The 19,481-nt window shown below is 46.9% G+C and overlaps 1 protein-coding gene and 1 long non-coding RNA gene across 2 annotated transcripts in view; one reads left to right on the top strand and one right to left on the bottom strand.

Moving 5' to 3' along the window:
- Positions 1-19,481, bottom strand: part of LOC309654686 — a 1,153,334-nt gene that overhangs the window by 848,349 nt on the left and 285,504 nt on the right. The window lies entirely within an intron of this gene.
- Positions 1-19,481, top strand: part of ST8SIA2 (ST8 alpha-N-acetyl-neuraminide alpha-2,8-sialyltransferase 2) — a 91,682-nt gene that overhangs the window by 32,619 nt on the left and 39,582 nt on the right. The window contains exons 2-5 of the mRNA XM_082449101.1: positions 1,567-1,629; positions 3,673-3,801; positions 7,887-8,144; positions 12,442-12,735. Of these exons, the coding sequence (XP_082305227.1) occupies positions 1,567-1,629; positions 3,673-3,801; positions 7,887-8,144; positions 12,442-12,735 (744 nt within the window). The remainder of the gene's footprint in view (positions 1-1,566; positions 1,630-3,672; positions 3,802-7,886; positions 8,145-12,441; positions 12,736-19,481) is intronic.

Genomic DNA, 19,481 nt, shown 5'->3' with positions numbered 1-19,481 from the left:
AAGGACATTTCATTCTATCAGGAAAAGACACACACACGCACACACACACACAACCTTATATCTACAAGTATGTGAATCCTAAAGAAAGCAGATAAAAAAATCCAGATTTAAAACCAGTGAGGAGTTAGGCATTAACTTCCTCCAAAGAGTTCTTATTAAATCACAAGATTCTTTAAATATACAGCTTTTGCAGTGATTTTTATTATTTCTTTGGAGTGTACCAACACCTTGGCTGAAAGGCTAGATAGAACTTTTAAAAAATGATAGATGTTAAACAATGATAGATGGTCTTATTTGCAAAGCAGAAATAGAGATACAGACGTAGAGAACAAACATATGGGCCAGGAGGGAAAAGGGGATGGGATGAATTGGGAGATTGGGATTGACATATACACACTATTGATACTATGTATAAAATAGATAACTAATGAGAACCTACTGTATAGCACAGGGAGCTCTACTCAGTGCTCTGTGGTCACCTAAATGAGAAGGAAATCCAAAAAAGAGGGGATATATGTATACATATAGCTGATTCACTTTGCTGTACAGTAGAAACTAACACAACATTGTAAAGCAACTATATGCCAATAAAAATTAATTCAAAAAATAAAATAAAATCACAAAAAAATTATAGCTCTCCAAAAAAAAATGAAAAAAGTGTGAAGAAATATCTCCTCAAACCACATATCCTATAAATCAGTGGTGAAAAGATTATTTAACTTAATAAAAATAATTAGTCTGACATACAACTTTTAAAAAAACAAACACAGAGCACAAAGCGGGCTGGGTACCAGGGGCAGATGGATTCATCTCTCCCCTGGCCCAATGTGATTAGCAAAGCAGGGTTAAACTTCATGGCCCCCAACCAGAATGGAATCTGACAGAACTGAAGAGATGGTGGGGCTGGAAAGGGCCTTAGAATGCTTTTACTCCAAAAACTTTTCCTCCAGAGGAAGAAGCAAAGGACCCCATTACTCACCCATCTCCTGCTCCCTGGTAAAGTGACACCACTTAATATTATTTTTCCTGCCCCCAAAAAGCAAATCATTCTCACATTTGGTTGGAGGCACTGGTTGAGTCAGTCTTGCTGCCTCTGTTGGACTTCTGATGTCTCAAGTTTGGAGATAATATGATGGACAACGTCTTACCACAGGTGAGTGACGGCCAGAGAAGACCAGGGGCAAATGGTGAGTCAGGCTAAAGGAAATACTGAGTCATGCTACAGCAGGTGCTGAGTCAGGCTCAAGAGTGCTAGCCTATGGGATTAACCAGAGGAGACAAAGGAGTTTGTCTCAAAGCTCAAATGAAATTCTCAAGTGGAAACCTTGGTGAGAATTGAAACAATGTTCAAGTGAGAGGCCGGGGAGGATCTAGAAGGTCTACTTCCTTGAAAATGCCTGGGTTTGTGGCTGGGCCAGGAGGTTGCCCATTTCTGGAAAGGCCTAGGTGAGATTTCATTGTCCCTCTGTAGTTCTCCAAGGCGGGCTGTGAGATCTCCTGGCAACTGAAGAGGGCTTTGCAAAGAAGAGCTGGGTTTATAAATAATGCATTTCCTTTGTCTTGCAGGAATTCTGGAGGCAGAGGTACAATCAGATCAGCTGTGAACAGCTTACATAGCAAATCTAATAGGTTTGTAAATTAGATTTTGTGTTCATTTGTTTTTGCTGTAAGGCAGCTATTAATCTGCTTCTCCTCTTTGCTGGATGGTGCCCTTCTTACTTAGCAAAGAGATCTGTTTCGTTTCACTTTGGCTTTGCATTTCCCTAATCACTTTTGGGGAGGAGCTGTCGATAGAAGAGCCCGTGAAATGGCCCAAGGTCTAGAGGCTGCAGAGATAGAAAATCCAGATGGGTAAGAGTCTCTTTCTGCAAAAGAGCCCACTCACTTGGAGGCACTTGAGCCACCAATGAGCTTATTCATAACTTGAACTTTTGCCGAATAATGGAGACTCTGAAAGGAATCAGGACTTTCACCCAATTTCATTGTGGTAGATGGCTTGTCCAGGAGGTAAAGATGGAAAATAGAGCATTCAGGAACTTTGCTGAGACCTCTTAAAAATATTTAGGAAGTCAATTCAGAAATGTTAACCTTGATTACTGAAGGCACACTCTAAATTCTAAGAGTGTTTCCTCGAATGACAGTCTTTGGCCAGAAGACAGCTTGATACAAGAGTGTGAGCAAACGCTTTGCAAGCCAACAGACTCAGGCTTGCCACTGGCTATGGTTGGACCATGCCCAGTCCCCATCCAGAGGATATCTTCCTCTTCTATACCTTCTTTCTATAAATGGGGAAACTGAGGCTCAGAGAGATAAAGTGATTTGCCCATAGACATACAGCTTATGAAATCTTTCCACTACACCCTCTGCTTCTGTTCATGAAAACAGCAAAAATTGCAAAGGGTCAGGTCTTTTGTTTCCTTTCATAGGTTCCCTTTAAGCCTGCAGGCTGGAGGAATACATCCACCTTACTCAAAACCCTTGAATTTTCTGTTCTCTGCAAAAGTTACATATTTTTGAATCCCAGACAAGTAATATCAGCCAGAGGAGTCAGGAATATTGGGAATGGAGGTATGTGGGGAGAAAGTGCACCCCCAAATAAATTCCTTTCTACCTACAAAAAAGCAAAATAGAGCATTGGGTTTAGACCTGTTAAAAGGATTTCATCTTTTTTAACTTGGCTGTTCCAAGATAGATGCAGAGGACATAGTTGTTTGGTTTGAATTCTTTAAAGCTCCAGAATTTGGCATCAGAAATCCACTTATCATTCTAACTGAGAGAATCTGCTGTCAGCACAGACAAAAGGAACTTGCGATATGACCCACATGCATCTGTGTGCATCCGGCAGAGGCAGGCTGGCTCTTACACTGCCTTTAGAGATGTAATTGTAACCTAGTTTCATAGAAACCTACTAGCATAGATTTCAAACGTCTGAATTCAAGCGGGTCCTGTAATGCCTGAGTCAGGTGGAAAGATGGTATGCACCCAGAATTATGATTGGCCCCGGGCATTCAGAGCCAGCCAGCAACTTCATCCATCCAGGCAACCACCAAGGTCAAATTCAAATTCAAATTCAACAAACACTTATTTATTTAGCGCCTGCTATGTTAGACCATTGGGGAATATAGAAATGAGTGAGGGAACTCCCCTGCTTACAGTCTAGGGGGAGAGAGAAACAGAGCACGGATAACTCTGGAACTAGACAGATGTTTGAAGTGGCATCTTACAAACGAGGGATAATGAGATAAAGCTACATCCCATTGCCCCAATATGAGTTTTTGTTTCCTCTTTATTAAGTTTGTAAACCATCTTATGATACTTGGTTGTTAATGCAACTGCTCTTCGGAGTTTCACAAAAGCGGCTTGAAGAAGTATTACTATTACGACAGTGATGGCTAGGTTTCACTGGGAGGAAACATCGGGGGCTGGGGGTGGGGAGATAGTTCATCACCCCCTTCCTGTCTCCCAGAATATATGTAGGTAATACCTGAGGGAGAGAGTTGGTGCATTCTAGAAGATAAATAGACTTCCTTCCCTTCTCAGGTAATAACTGCAATTTTGCTCCTCCGAAGAAGTTTACATTCAAGCTTGTGCAAAAACAAAACTATTAGACTTGTCACTGGCTTGCTAACAGATCATGTCTCCCCTCTTCCTCTTTTTTTATCTCCCTTGCAGAGCCGAAGTTGTAATAAATGGCTCCTCGTCGCCGGCTGTTGTTGACAGAAGTAATGAAGGCTTTAAGCGCAACATCCAACCAGCCTCGGCCAAATGGAGACACAACCAAACGCTCTCTCTGAGGATCAGGTAGTGGTAATTACCTCTAGGACAAGAGACAGACTTGGCCTTCTTTGGCACAAGCTGGCAAATTGCCACTCTCCATCATCTAAAGAAGTCAGGATAGAAATAATATGTTTACCTCCCGCTGAGGCAGGTTTCATCTCTAAGTGATCAATTGGAAATAAAAACCCCAGGCAAGCCCAGCAGCCCAGCACATGTGTGCGGCGACTCGGGCCGGGAAAGTGACAGGAGCAACTGGCTGAGGTCCTGGGTTTGGAGGGAGTGAGGCTCTTGGGTCAGCATCAGTGAGAGCCTGGGGCAGGGGGGTCGGGGATCACAGATGGCTTCTCCCAGAGGACCCCAAAGCAGCAGTCCTTGCCTGGCATCCATCCCCTTTCAGCGGCGATGGTCCTTCCGTTTGTCTTTGGAGAGCTGTCTCCTCCCGCAGCCCGTGTGGCTTGAGTAGGCAACCACTCCCTGATGACATGAAGAAAAGCTACAACTGGGCATCAGGTGACCCAGGAGCCGATGGGACACCTAACCGCAAAGGGAGAGGTCTGTTTCAGCCAGAGAGCAGCTCTTGTCCTGATCTTTGCAGAGTGATGTTTCCAGAACAGTGCAGTCATTGTTGGGTGGCGGGAATGGGGAACTGTAAAGAAGGGATTCCAATGTCAGCACTTTGGCCACTTGACTTTGACAGAGCTGTGATAGACGCAGCAAAGAGTGGTCAGTATAACCCAACCATTCACTTGCAGACATTTTGCTGGGAGCCAGGGGCGCTGACATGAATCAGACATGCTGGCAGGAGGCACAAACGTAACAAAGATAGAGCAGGGCAGTGTGATGTACACATTAGGCGACGTTGCCTCATATAAATAGGCGGAGATAGATCATACCGAGGAGAGTACTCCATGTTGTAAGGGGACTAAGAGGGCTGGCCAGGAAAGGCTTGCCGGGAGCAATGGGTTTTGAAGGATAATTAGGAGTTTGCCAGGCATGCCAAGCTGCTGCCTGAAGTCTGGTGTTTGTGCTGTGTTGCTGGAGCACCCACCAGGAGGAGGGAATGGGGGTGATGAGGTCAGTGCAGTAACCAGGACCAGACGGGAAAGCCTTGACTATCACAGCCCGCCTTCCCAGCCCATCATCATGGAGAGGAAGCTGAGAACAGGGGGCTGGGGTATGGCGGTCAGCCTTGACCATAACCACCGAGAGTGTCACCATACAGAGCAGGGAGCTTCCCCCTTCAGGTGGGCTCACTGTCCAAATGCCCCCACCCCCGGGTTCTTGAGGCTTGGATTTGGGGCCTGAGGAAGTGTGGGGAGTAGAGAGGTATGAGATTGGAGCCCTAGCAGCTGAGAAAGCATCTGAAGGAGCTGACTCCTGTCACCACCATTCTGCTTCCCCTCATTCAGGGCCTCTTCTGAGGGCCCCTGGCTGGGCCCTCGGCCTTCATCTTACACCCCAACAGCTGCCAACCTGCGTTACTCACCCCTGGTCAGCAGCCCTGTGGAGCGCGAGCCCTCGGACTGCTGTAGCCAATTTCCACCAGCTCAGTAGCTTCGCACAAGAGAAACGTATTCCCCTATAGTTCTGGGGGCCAGAATTCTAAGCGCTCCCTCTGAGGGCTCCAGGGGAGAATCTGTCCTTGCCCCTTCCAGCTTCTGCTGGCTCCAGGCATTCCCTGCCGTGTAGCTGTGTCACTCCTGTCTCTGCCCTGTCTTCACGTGGCCTTTCGCTCTGTGTCTGTGTATCCCCTCTCCTATCTCTGATAAGGACACTTGTCATTGGATTTAGGGCCCATCAGGGTAATCAGGATGATCTCGAGATCCCTAATTTAAATACATTTGCAAAGACGCTGTTTCCAAATAAAGCACCTCACAGGTTCCAGGGTTAGGAGGTGAACATATATTTGGGAGGCCACTATTCACCCCGCTACACCACCTGTGAGTGAAATCCTCCTGCCAGCACAAGCCCACCTCAATCTCCACTCACTCTTTCTCCCACCACTGGGTAGAGAAAAGGATATTTCCCCCTTTCGGAGAAGACCAGACTGCGGCCGGCATGGGGATCCTGCAAACACACAGTTAACTCGGCAGGAACAATGTGCCTTCACCCAGGGGGGAAAAGGATTTCCTTCATCTTCCTTCAATTAGTCACCAAAATTATTCATAAAAAAGATTCTGTGAGTGATTTGGAATGATGTTTAATAATCAGTAGTAATTTCTCATAATTAGTTAGAAATTAATTCATCCACAGAGGAGTTTATCTATGGGCTTTCTGTGGGCTCTCTTTGCTTTTAAATACTCTGGGGGTAAGTAACTGCAAAGGTTTCAGCAATTTCCAAACCATATTAGTTTGTAAAGTTGTGTCATCCCGGGTAAAGCACTATAAATAAAAACGATGTTTTCTGTTGTATCTCTGTTTTCCATCAAGAGATACAAATTATTCATCAAGAGTGGTTTCCCCTGCATGAAAGCACGAGATCCAGATTATTAATAAGACAAGACCAGTGGAAGAGGAGCATTGTGCCCTGTCAAACATTCTAGGTGCCCCTTCGTGATGCCAGAGGCTCCCAAACCTGGACCCACCTTAGAGTCCCCTGCGGAGCCTTTGAAAGCGTACTGAGACCCGGGCCACACTCAGAATCAGGATTTCTCAGGCGTCAGCCTGGAGCTTCTGAATTCTTTATAGTTCCCCAAATAATTGAATGTGCATCCTGCTGGAATACACCACAGGTTGTGACCATCTCAGATCACACAGGCTCTCAGGGATCAGTGTTACCATCTGTGCAATGGGACAGCCACCTTGCAAATCCTCACATTAGCAAAACGTGTGAAGGTCTTGTTCCTCTGGGGCTTGGTGGAGAAGAACAGCATCATTGTGTCTGTTCTAGATGGGGGCTCACGAGCTGCAGGAAATGAAATTAATTCCAGGTGATCTGGGTACCAGATTTCCTTCTCTGGATGACTTGAATCATTTCTAAAAATCTTTGGGGCAGTTTACACAGTTTTTAAAGTGAAACCTCCAGTTACGATCCTCACCTTCCTGGGGGCAGGAATAAAACTCCCCTGGTGATTCTGAGAGGATTCCTATCCCTTTTCTGACCACATCCCATCCCATCTATGTGCTTTGCTAGGTGATTCTGGAGCTTTCCCCCTAAATCAAAGTCACACTGAAGCCCAGAGACCTGTCTTTTGATGACCTTTGTTCTGAAACAACACAAAGCAACGCTGCTCTGTGGGACCAGAAAGGTATCAATATTTACGAACTCCAAATAAGACAGCAGTGTGGAGGGCCAGGGAGCACACAGCCCAGAAAGGACCAGTGCACGGACAGCAGGCCATGTTTGCAGTCCTGCAAACGGGGAGTGGTTGACACACCTCACAGTGTCCACACACCCCCTCGCCCCCTGGGAGGCCCCTGTGCCCAGAGAAGGCTTCCAGGGAAGAAAATAGGCCCCTGAGGAATGAGGGACTCCTGTCATTCCGGTTTCCAGGTCCTAATTCAGGACTGCCTATCAGATGGTGGCCCTGAACCCCACTCAGAGAGGGGAGTATGACATAGGATGACCATGGTCTGGGTTTGCCCAAGACTCAGGTACAGTATGTCCCTGGGGTACAAGGCTTTCAGTCTAAGACCATGCTTTCCTAGGCAAACCAGGGTGGCAGGTCACCCTTCCTTCCAGGGCCCTTCATGATGAGCTCACATTCAGTCCTGATGAAGTCATTTCCCAAGGCAGGTATCCTATCTCCTAGAGGGAGGACCAGATCGGCCTCTGGGCCGTGTTGCCAGTCTCTGCCCAAAACCAGAGATTGGAGATTCTCCAGTCAAACACACAGACGGGATGAGATGTGGTCAGAAAAAGGATAGAAATCCTCTCAGAATTACCAGGGAAGTTTTATTCCTGCCCCTAGGAAGGTGAGGATCCTAACTGGAGATTTTACTTTAAAAACTGTGTAACCAGAGATCCTCGGAGGGCATCTGACCTCTAGCTGCCCCTGTGTGCTGGGCTGCATCAGCCCTGCAGGGTGACCGAGGAGAGGAAAAGCCGGGTTGGCAAAGGGCAGGTAGCAACAGGAGACTTTTTCCTCATGTGTGTTTGGTTTTCGTAGGAAGCAAATCTTAAAGTTCTTGGATGCTGAAAAGGACATTTCTGTCCTCAAGGGGACCCTGAAACCCGGAGATATTATTCACTACATCTTCGACCGAGACAGCACAATGAACGTGTCCCAGAACCTGTATGAGCTGCTCCCCAGAACCTCTCCACTGAAGAACAAGCACTTCGGGACCTGTGCCATCGTGGGCAACTCTGGGGTCTTGCTGAACAGCGGCTGTGGGCAGGAGATTGACACACACAGCTTTGTCATCAGGTAACTGCAGTAGGTGCCCTGGACACAAAGTGACAGGCATATTTAAGTTGAGCATTGCCAGTCGTCCCAAAAGGTTGAAACAAGATTAGTTGGGTTAGTCCCCTTTCTCAACCTTGACTGTCCATTAGAATTGCTCGGTAGCCTTGGAAAGTTCCAATGTCCAGACTGCACCCCAGACCAGTTAAATCCGTCTGAGGGGTGGGGTCATGTAGCCCAGGGAGCCTGAGGGCTTCTGGTGTACAGCCAAGATTCGTTTTTTTTAAACATCTTTATTGGAGTATAATTGCTTTACAATGTTGTGTTAGTTTCTGCTGTATAACAAAGTGAATCATCTATATGTATACATATATCCCCATATCCCCTCCCTCTTGCGTCTCCCTCCCTCCCACCTCCCTATCCCACCCTTCTAGCTGGTCACAAAGTACTGAGCTAATCTCCCTGTGCTATGCGGCTGCTTCCCACTAGCTACCTATTTTACATTTGGTAGTGTATATATGTCAATGCTACTCTCTCACTTCATCCCAGCTTATACTTCCCCCTCCCCATGTCCTCAAGTCCATTCTCTATGTCTTCGTCTTTACTCCTGTCCTGCCCCTAGGCTCTTCAGAACCATTTTTGGTTTTTTTAGATTATATATATATGTGTTAGCATATGTTATTTGTTTTTCTCTTTCTGACTTACTTCACTCTGTATGACAGTCTCTAAGTCCATCCACCTCACTACAGATAGCTCAATTTCCTTTCTTTTTATGGCTGAGTAATATTCCATTGTATATATGTGCCACATCTTCTTTATCCATTCCTCTGTCGATAGACACTTGGGTTGCTTCCATGTCCTGGCTATTGTAAATAGAGCTGCAATGAACATTGTGACACATGTCTCTTTTTGAATTATGGCATTCTCAGGGTATATGCCCAGTAGTGGGATTGCTGGGTCATATGGTAATTCTATTTTTAGTTTTTTAAGGAACCTCCATACTGTTCTCCATGGTGACTGTATCAATTTACATTCCCACCAACAATGCAAGAGGGTTCCCTTTTCTCCACACCCTCTCCAGCATTTATTGTTTGTAGATTTTTTGATGATGGCCATTCTGACTGGTGTGAGGTGATACCTCATTGTAGTTTTGATTTGTATTTCTCTAATGATTAGTAATGTTGAGCATCCTCTCATGTGTTTGTTGGCAATCTGTGTATCTTCTTTGGAGAAATGGCTATTTAGTTCTTCTGCCCATTTTTGGATTGGGTTGTTTGTTTTTTTGATATTGAGCTGCATGAGCTGCTTGTATATTTTGGAGATAAATCCTTTATCAGTTGCTTCGTTTGCAAATATTTTCTCCCATTCTGAGGGTTGTCTTTTGGTCTTGTTTATGGTTTCCTTTGCCGTGCAAAAACTTTTAAGTTTCATTAGGTCCCATTTTTTTATTTTTGTTTTTATTTCCATTTCTCTAGGAGGTGGGTCAAAAAGAATCTTGTACAGCCAAGACTGAGAACCGTTGGTCTAGAACAGAGGCAGGCAGACTATGGCCCATAACCTGTTTTTATCAGTAAAGTTTTACTGAAACACAGCCATGCCCATTCATTCTCATATCCTCAGTGGCTGCTTTCTCACTGTGATGTAGAGTTGAATTAGTTGTACAGAGTTGAAGAATTGCAACAGAGAGAGCTTATAGCCCACAAGCCTAAAATATTTATTATCTGGCCCTTTGCAGAAAAAGTTTGCTGACCCCAGGATAGAGCCCAGTACAAAAAGTTGGTTAAAAAAGTCTCCTGGGCTGGCCAGTTGTTGGCCCAAGTTTGGAAAACTCTTTTAAGGTGTACTCTACTAGTACCTTTATTCTCCTGTAGACAAAATCTGGGAAGTGAGGGGGCGACAGAGAAACTTGGATTTGTACTTGACCATCATTCTCTCCAAAGAGAGAATGAGCTCTCATTCTCATTTCTCATTTTCCAGTCTCCTGGGGACACATTTGGACACAGTTACTCACGGCCCTGATACCTGACCCCCAACCCAACTCAAAAACAAGGGCTTGCTGTCCCCTAGTCAAAAGTAGGGCACACAGAGCCTCGAGTTTCATCCCAAACAGCGCCCCAGCACTGGCAGAACTGCATCTCACAGCGCCCCAGCACTGGCAGAACCGCATCTCACGTTTCTATCGGGACTCTCTTGACGCAAAGAGAGCCTTGTCCCGGGCTTTGGGAAGTGGCCTTATCACAGAGCTCCCTGGACCTCAGGACGTGGGATTAGATGGTGTGCTGACTCCTGCATCCACTGTGATGCACGAGCTGCTGCAGCCCAGCAGCCATGCTTGTTTTAGTTTGTTGTCCTTTGCCAGGTTCTGTCTGTGCCTGGCGTACCCAGTGGTTCAGTCCTGTTTCTCAAAACTCTCCAGTCGAAAAATTGGGGAGGGAGGGGAGAGGGGAGAGGAGAAGGGAAGTGGCAGGTTTGTCTGATTAGAAGCCAGAGAAAGGGTGAGGGTAGTTGGGGAGGGCGTTAAAGGTATGGTCAGAGGGCAAAAGCTGACCCTGGCAGGGTCTGATCACCTCCTGGGGAGCCTGGCAGCATTGAAGGCGACCTTCCTGAACTGGTTTCCATATTGAGTTTTCAGTGCTCCACCCAGCCCGGCCCCAGGCTTTCCAGGGGCCACAGCAGATTCTAACCAACAGTTTTTTGTTTTGCTTTGTTTTGTTTTTTTGACACTTGCACAGCAAGATGAGTGGTATGATGTCTGGAGTCCAGTCTTGGCTCTGCTGCCCACTTGTCACGTGGCTTGGAGTGTGTCACTCCCTTTCTGGGCCTCAGTTTCATCATCTGTAACCTGGGCGGTTGGGCTGGCGGTCTCTGAAGTCCTTCCGTTAGGCTCTAGCCCAGTGTCTCCAAACATAACCAGTGTATGAATTACCTGAACTTATCAAGATGCAGAGTCATCAGGTCTGGGGTGGGGCCCGAGACTCTGCATTCCTAATACCCTTGTGCCGATGAGTGGACCGCACTTTGAGAGGCACAGCCACGGCATGCTCTGCCTCTCCCAGGACTCATGTCCGCAGCGGTCCACGCGCACTTGGAAAAGAGGGACCTGAAACACCACGGTGAGAGCCACTTACAACAATGTGTGGCTGTACTTTGACCTTTACTCTATGGCTCTCACAGATCTGCATGTCTGTGGGGCCGACTTGTGTGGTCTTTCAGGACAAAAGTCATATGGCGCCACTGTGTACAGACCCCCACTGGCTGCCAGGTGGCAGCATCCCTGACATACAGGCCCTTTGCTATCTCACCTCGCTTGCCTCTCTCACCCCATCTCCTCCACACAATATGCCCCCATCAGAGCAAATCACCTGCCTTCCCCTAAACACCCACACTGCTTCATGCCCCTAGGCCCCTGTGATACATTTACTGGGCCTAAAATGCCATAGCATGATGTTTCCTAAGCTGCCTGGTTATAAGACTAAATATCAATTCCTCAGCTCACCTGCTGGATCTGGACCTCCAGGTGAGGGACCTGGGGATTCTGTATTTTTAACCACTGCCTGAGGTGATTCTTCTGCTCTTGCAAGCTGGAGAAACACTCTCCTGAGGTGCCTTATCCACAGATGGGCTTCTGCTCTTCCATCCGACTTCCCGTGACGGTCACCACCTCAGGAAGACCACCCGATGCTCCTCCTCCCCGTGAGGATGATGGTAACAGTTAATATGTACTGAGCTCTCACTGTGGCCCAGCAGCGTTCGAAGTACTGGGTGTCTAGGGACTGCCTTAATCCCTGTGAGGGGATGCTGTTGTGATCTCCGTCATAGCTAAAAAATCCTGTCGTGGCTGATCCTTAGCCAGGAGGAAGCTCTCAGAAAGCACAGAGAGGTTGATCAGGTTACCTAGAATCACACAGGAGGAAAGTATCAGAGCTGAATTCTGAACCCAGGAGTGTGTCTTCAGAGCCCTCACTCTGTCACCTAATGTGACCAGGTCACACCTGCCTATAGCATGGTCATCTTGTGGGCTGAGGGCTGACTTACTTGCTTCCTTTCTTCTCCATGAGATCCTGAACTCCAGAAGGCAGGCATTTTACAACCCCGGGGCCCAGCAAGGTTCTATGTATGTGCTAAGGGCCCAGTAAATATGTGTATCAGGAGAAGAAGGAACAGGGATGACAGGAGGGCCTGGTGAATTCAGGAAGATGCCCAGGGTCTTTGTTTGGGAATGAGGAGGATGCGAGGAGAGATAAAGGAGGGATAAAGTTAAGTATAAGCAGCAGTGCCTCAGCTTTCCCAAAAGGACCATCGCTGCCTTTTTCTCCGGCAGGTGCAACCTGGCCCCGGTGCAGGAGTACGCCCGGGATGTGGGGCTCAAGACAGACCTGGTGACCATGAACCCCTCCGTCATCCAGCGGGCCTTCGAGGACTTGGTCAACGCCACGTGGCGGGAGAAGCTGCTGCAGCGGCTGCACAGCCTCAACGGCAGCATCTTGTGGATCCCCGCCTTCATGGCCAGGGGCGGCAAGGAGCGAGTCGAGTGGGTCAACGAGCTCATCCTGAAGCACCGCGTCAACGTGCGTACTGCGTACCCCTCTCTGCGCCTGCTGCACGCCGTCCGCGGGTGAGCAGCCGCGGGGTGCGGGGGGTGCCTGAGAGGCAGTTTTCCTTTCCCAGGTGCGTTTGCAGCCCAGTTCCACCACTCACTCGTTGTCTGACCTCTGCAAGTCACCTGGCCTTTCTGAGCCCCCCTTCCTGGAGAAGTAGGTTGGCAAATGTGTGGCATGTGGCGTGCCAGTTCTGAGCAATCTGTTGCCCCCACCCAGAGAGCTGTGTGGAGAATGACCCTCGGACAGCCACTGTGTGGAGGAGAAACCATAAGGGGGCAAAAATGAAAACAGGAATGTTTGCTGGGAAGCGGTTGCAGGAGTCCAGGTTGGGAATCACTGTGGCTTAGACTGGGACCGTGGTGGTAGATATGCAACAGTCTGTTCAGATTTGCTAGAACATTTGGAGTAGAGGCAGCAGGATTTGCTAATGGATTCTATTTAAGGACCTCAAGGGGTGAGAGAAAGAGAGAAATCCAGGATGACTGTCAGGGTTAGAGTTGGAGCAGATGAGTGGACCGTGGTGCCATTCTCTGTGAATGGGAGAGTCTGGAAGAAGTCTGTGTGTGTTTGGGCATGTTGAGGAAGAGAGCTCTTTCTTGGGCATATTAAGTGTGAGATAACCTGTTACAAATACATCCCATGACACTCCTGACTGCCAGCTTGGCCCTGCATCCAGTGGTCCATCCAACCACCTGGCAGTTCACAGTCCTGCTCTGGTGACATAAGACAATTTCTGGGGGACATTGGAATGATCTTCACTGGGGCCTTAGCCTAATTTGGTGTGACCGTAGGAGGTCCTCTGAGCCACCCAGAAAGGACTCTTGCTGTCTTCATAAAGGTGACCCCTGACCTGAGGCACCCAAGCCTGCGAACAGCACTGGTCTAATTAGGATGGGTATCAATACAGAAACCTATTGCCCTCAAGAAAGACCTAGAGAGACATTCAATGAGAGGCAGCCAGATTCGTGGCTGATGGAGAAGAGTGATATCTGTATGGACCCAGGCTCACTGGGGCTGCATTCTGTATCCTGGAGGTTGACCTTTCAAGCCTCCCTTTAGCACCCACTTCACCCCCTCACGGAGCGGGGCTGCTGCAGCAACCCCCATCTCATGGATTTAGGCTCCATGCCTTTAACATTGTTCCTTCCTGGAAGGAGGAAAGTCTTTATGTGGTTCGGAGGTCAGAGGATATGAGGGAAAGAGACGAAGTGCCCTTTGGTAAAGAGAAAAAAAAGTCCCTTGGCTAGGGAATGGGCAACCACCTGGAAGAAACTATGCAGTCGGAGCTATTTCCAGCTATAATTGACTCACTTTCACCTGTCAAAATAGCATTAAGCACCAGTAATAAGCCCTTTAAACAAACAGGCTGTTAATCCTGAGATTGCAACATCTTCCTTTGCAGGAACTCCCTGGAGGAAATACTGCAGGAGAGATGGACGGGAAGGGGTTCTCCTTTTAGCAAGGGGAGAGGGCAGGAATGAGGGCTTCAGGGGCCTTGGGATGGATTTCTGACAATGCTCCCCCACTCTGTGTGGACACTGGGCCCTGTAGGGTTTGGGTCCAGTAGGGCATCACTGAGAAGGTGGGCAATGTCTGTATTGAGAGGAAGGGCTTGCCTCTGTTCCCACCAGGTGGGAACTTACCTGGTGTTTACTGCAAGAGGAAGAATGAGCTGGTGAGGGATGCAGAACAAAGGCATCTGAGAAAACAGCAAGGGGTCATAGAGAAGAAGGCTGAGGAGGAACCTGGCTAAGAGGCAATCTGGCCTAGCATCAAGAACATGAGCTTTGGAGGTAGGGACACCTGGGTTCACATCCCAGCTCCGTTACTCCCTTGGTTGTATAACATCCTTGACGAGGTGGCTTGTCTCCTGTGCCCTGCTTTCTCTATTTATACTGGGGAGCAATACCTACGACAGAATGTGTGTCCTGTGCCAACACAGGGGAGACAGACAATCAGTCATAACTACTGTGATCATGGCAGCTGCCACCAACCACCAACCAAGGGATTAGACTTGTCCTGTAGACTCAAGAGGTAGAATTAGGACCAGAGGGTGAAACCACTGGGAAGGAAATTTATTTAGGCTCCATTTAATAAAGGAGTCTATAGAACAATGGACCAAGTCAAATTCACCCGTCAGGAGTTCTTTACCTCAAAGTTCCAATATGGGTTGTAGTTTGCAGAATAATCTTATTTCCATATTAAAAATCTGTTGTCCAATAAACACCCCATTTATGGGGTGGGACAGGATAAACACTTTTTTATTGTGGTAAAATATACACCACATAAAATTTACCATTTTAACCATTTTTAACTGTACAGTTCAGTAGTGTTAAGTATTTTCACATTGTTGTGAAACAGATCTCCAGAACTTTTTCTTCATGCAAATCCAAAACTCTGTACTGATTAAACACAAGTCCCCTTTTCCTCATATATCCAACCCCTGGTAACCACCATTCTACTTCTGTTTCTATGATTTTGGCTACTTTAGATACCTCATATAAGTAAAGTAATATAGTATTTGCTTCTTTGTGACTGACTTATTTCACTTAATGTAATGTCCTCAATTTTCATCCATGTTGTAGCATGTGTCAGAATTTCCTTCCTTATGAAGGCTGAATAATATACTATTGTATGTATATGCCATGTTTTGTTTGTCCATTCATCCATCAATGGGCATTTGGGTTGCTTTTACCTCTTGACTCTTGTGAATAGTGCTGCTATGAACATGGGTCTGCGAATAGCTCTCTGAGACCCTGCTTTCAATTCTTTTGGATATACACTCAGAAACAGAATTGTTGGATAATACCATAGTTCTATTTTTAATTTTTTAAGGAGCCTCCATACTGTTTTCCATAGTGGCAGCACCATTTTACAATCTACCAACAGTGTACAAGAGTTCCAGTTTCTCCACATTCATCCAACACGTGTTATTCAATTTATCCACATCCTAGCCAACACTCATTATTTTGTTTTTTTGATAGTATAGCCCATTGAAACCATTTTAAAGGGTACAATCCACTTAGAAGAAATTCACTCTTACAGGAAAACACAGGGAATCTCCTTATGACCTTGGGTTTGGCAACGGTTTCTTAAGTATGACACCAAAACCACAGGTAGCAACAACAACTACAAACAACAAAATAGATAAAAATGGACTTCATCAAAATTAAAATTCTTCGTGTGCCAAAAAGACAATATATCAAGAGAGTTAAAAAGCTACCCATAGAATCGGAGAAAATATTTGCAAATCATATTATCTAATAAGGGATTAATATCCAGAATATATAGAGATCTCCTATAACTCAACAACAAAAATCAAACAACCCAATTCAACAATGGCCAAAGGACTTGAATAGACATTTCTCTAAAGTAGATATACAAGTGGCCAATAAGCACATGAAAAGGTGCTCAACATCACTAATCACTAGGGAAATATAAGGCAAAACAACAATGCGTTACAACTTCACACCCACTAGAATGGCTATTATCAAAACAGTGGAAAATAACAAGTGTGAGGAAATTAGAATCCTTGTGCTTGTTGATCAGAATGTCAAGTGGGAATTGACTTTGAGCACCCTAGTGTCTTCATTTTACAAATGAAGAACTTGATGACCAGACAAGTTGGGTGATTTGTATGAGGTCACCCAGCCAGTAAGAGTCACAACCATGAATTTAACCACATTGTCTCACTTTAATGCAATGCACCAGATGCAGCAGAAATTCACACCCACCCAGTTCTGGATTTGGGGGTGCTATGAGCTCAGGGGGCTGGGAGCTGCTGCACTGAAGACGTGGTGTTAAGAGACTGCAGTGGATAGCAGTGGGTCAAGACTCCACCTGTACAGCACCGTTATCGCAAGCACAGGGCAGCTTCCCCACCAAGCAGAGCAAGCGGGAAGGTCAGGACACCTCAGAACAGCCTTATAAGATAGATACTATTTCCATCCCCATTTTACTCATAAGGAAACAGGCTCAGGAATGTGAAGAGAATTGCCCAAGATCACTCAGATGGGAGGAGGGGGCTTAGAATCCACATGTAGAGGCTTCAAAGTCTCTGCTTTTCCCACTGCCACCCGCCTTCCCATATCCTTGAAACATAGACTGACCACTGTCTGTTGACCATTGATGCCCCAAAGACACTAATTGATTAGATTAATGTTGACTTCATGGAGATCTTTAAGAACAGGCCACCAGCATCCTGTCCTGCCAACTGTCCCCATTTTTACCAGTGACTTACATGAAGGCATCAATTGTCTGCTTAGCAAATTCACAGGTGATGTGACTTTTGGGGACTTCCCAATATTGGGGGCCTCAGAGTTGAATCCAAATTTCTCTTGACAGGCTGAAACAACGAGCCAATGTAAGAGGAAGAAATTTCATATGAATGAATGCAAGATTCTGTACTTGGGTTCCAAACAGTTGTACAGGTAAAGAGGGATAAACAGTACCAACCATCAGCAGATGTGTGGTCGCTCAAAGGGATAATGTGATCTTAGCACTACACATCCACAGCAATGGATGGATGGGTAACATCTTTGAGAGTCAGGGAGGTCAGCGATGGCCTTGTTGGAGAACCACATTCAGTTTTGGGTACCAGGCTGCAGAGGGGCCACAGTGGCAAAGAAATTCAAAAGTTGAAAGGATTTGGGAAGAGAAGTCTCCAAGGAGTATGAGAGCAATCTTTCTTATTCAGCAAATACTTACAGGCACCTCAAGGGTTCCAGGCCTGTGCTGGGGGAACACAAAAATCAATAAATCAAGGTTCCTGCCCTTGAAGGGCTTGCGGATTTGGGCTGTGAGTCTCCAGGTATGAACTAGGTTCGGGAAAGGATCTAGAGTAAGTCTGGTTTCCTCTGGACACTGGGAAGAACATTCCAACAAATAAAGATCATTTGAAATGAGCATAGTTGCCTCTTAGGAACAGATGAATTCTGCATTCTTGGAGATGACCAGACAGCAAGGGATGCCCCTTACTGGGCTGTGGAGAGGGAAATACATATTGTACAGTTAGGGTGTTAGTTTGCTAGGGCTGCTGTAACAAAGTACCACAGGCTGGGTGGCCTAAAGAACAGTTCTGGAGGCTAGAAATCCTTCTGGGGCCTCTGAGGGAAGAATCTCTTCCAAGCCTCTCTCTTTGGCTTGTAGATGGCCATCTTCATCATTCTCCCTGTGTGCCTGTCTGTCTCCAGATTTAAGCACATCAGTTATATTGGATTAGAACTCACTCTAGTAGCCTCATTTTAACTTGGTTATCTCTGTAAAGACCCTTATCTCCAAAGGTCACATTCTGAAGTACTGGAAGTTGTGACTTCAACATACGAGTTCCGAGGGGATGCAATTCAGCCTATAACAGTTGGGCTAGATAGTACCCGCCCCCCACAGAGAGCCTTTGATTCAACACACCTGTGCTATGAGGATCTCTACCCACCATGTACTCTCAAGATTCCTGCCATCTGTGGCAGTTATCGGTCCTGGATATTGCAGGGAAGTGGGCAGCGTGGGGCAGAGACACTGAGCAGAAGGGCTGCCCTTCGACATTCACTGCCCCTGACCCAACCTGGCTTCCAGGAGCTTCTGGCTCTGCCGGCCCTCAGGGTGGCACAGTGCCCTGGCTGGCTGTTGGCAAGGGGCGTGAGCAATGGAGGGGAAGGACACCCAGGCAATTGAATTTGGCTGCAGGAAGTGGGAAGCTCTGGTCAGCAGCTGGTAGTGAATGGCTCTAATTCAGTTACCACAATGCGGAAGGCTGGGACCTACAGAGAGGGCTACCCTCGGGCAAGAAAGCAGCTCGCTGGCTGGCCTGTGTAGCCAGCCGCCCAGCCCACAAGCCTAGGGCACAGGAGGCCTGTGAATTCATGCTTAATTAGGCATCAGGAGTGCTGAGCCTAGGCCTTCGGAAGGCACTGATCCAGTGGGCACCCCTCCCAGGGCTGGAGCAGTGGCTCAGCAAAGTAGGCCTTGCTCCCTGTCAGAGGGGAGCAGAACCTGAGGCCGGAGGGCAGGTCCAGGGGGTGAGAGGAAGCAGGGTGCAGGATGGCAGGGATGAGACCAGCTCAGGCTGGAGGGGGCCCCTCCCAGACATGCCTATCAGAGTCCACAGAGCACGTCCCCAGGGCCGGTCACAGGAGTTGAGGCCCAGTCTCCTCCAGTGGACACGGAGTGTGGAAGTGCATTGCATGGTGGTGTTACCTAAAGAAAGGGAGGAAGGTCTGGGGTGTTAAAGCACAGATGGCATGGGTCATTTTTAATGGATTGTCTCCATTTTCTTTTAAATAGCAATGGACATAGTCAAAAGAAAAAGCCAAATAGTATGGAAGGATTTCAAGTGAAAAGTGAGCCCTCCTCCACAGAAGCAGCCTATTAAACTGGTTTTTCTATGTGTATCCTTCCAGAAATATCCACTTTCAACCTAAGGGAGCATGTTTTAAGTACTGCACTTTGCTAAATTCTGGAAATTATTCCATATCGACATGCAACACCTCATTCTCCTTCACAGCTGCTTAACACTCCACCGTGTCTGGACCATAATTTCTGTTAGCAGAAGGCATCAGTGGGCATTGCAGGCTTTTCCAGTCTTCTGCTGGTATGATCAGTATTACAGCAATTGTCCTGGACTGGCATCTACACACATATGTATATATGTAGTCTTGCTTTTTAGATGTGCCATTGCTAAAAAAGAGAGATGGATATATGCTATATGCATTGTTAGTTTTCATAGAGATTGCCAAATTGCCCATCACAGAGGTATGTACCAACT

Source organism: Balaenoptera physalus (assembly GCF_965194825.1).
Source record: "Balaenoptera physalus genome assembly, chromosome: 2".
Taxonomy (NCBI): domain Eukaryota; kingdom Metazoa; phylum Chordata; class Mammalia; order Artiodactyla; family Balaenopteridae; genus Balaenoptera; species Balaenoptera physalus.
Note: the sequence above shows the minus strand (reverse complement) of the source record. Positions and strands in the feature narration are given on the sequence as shown.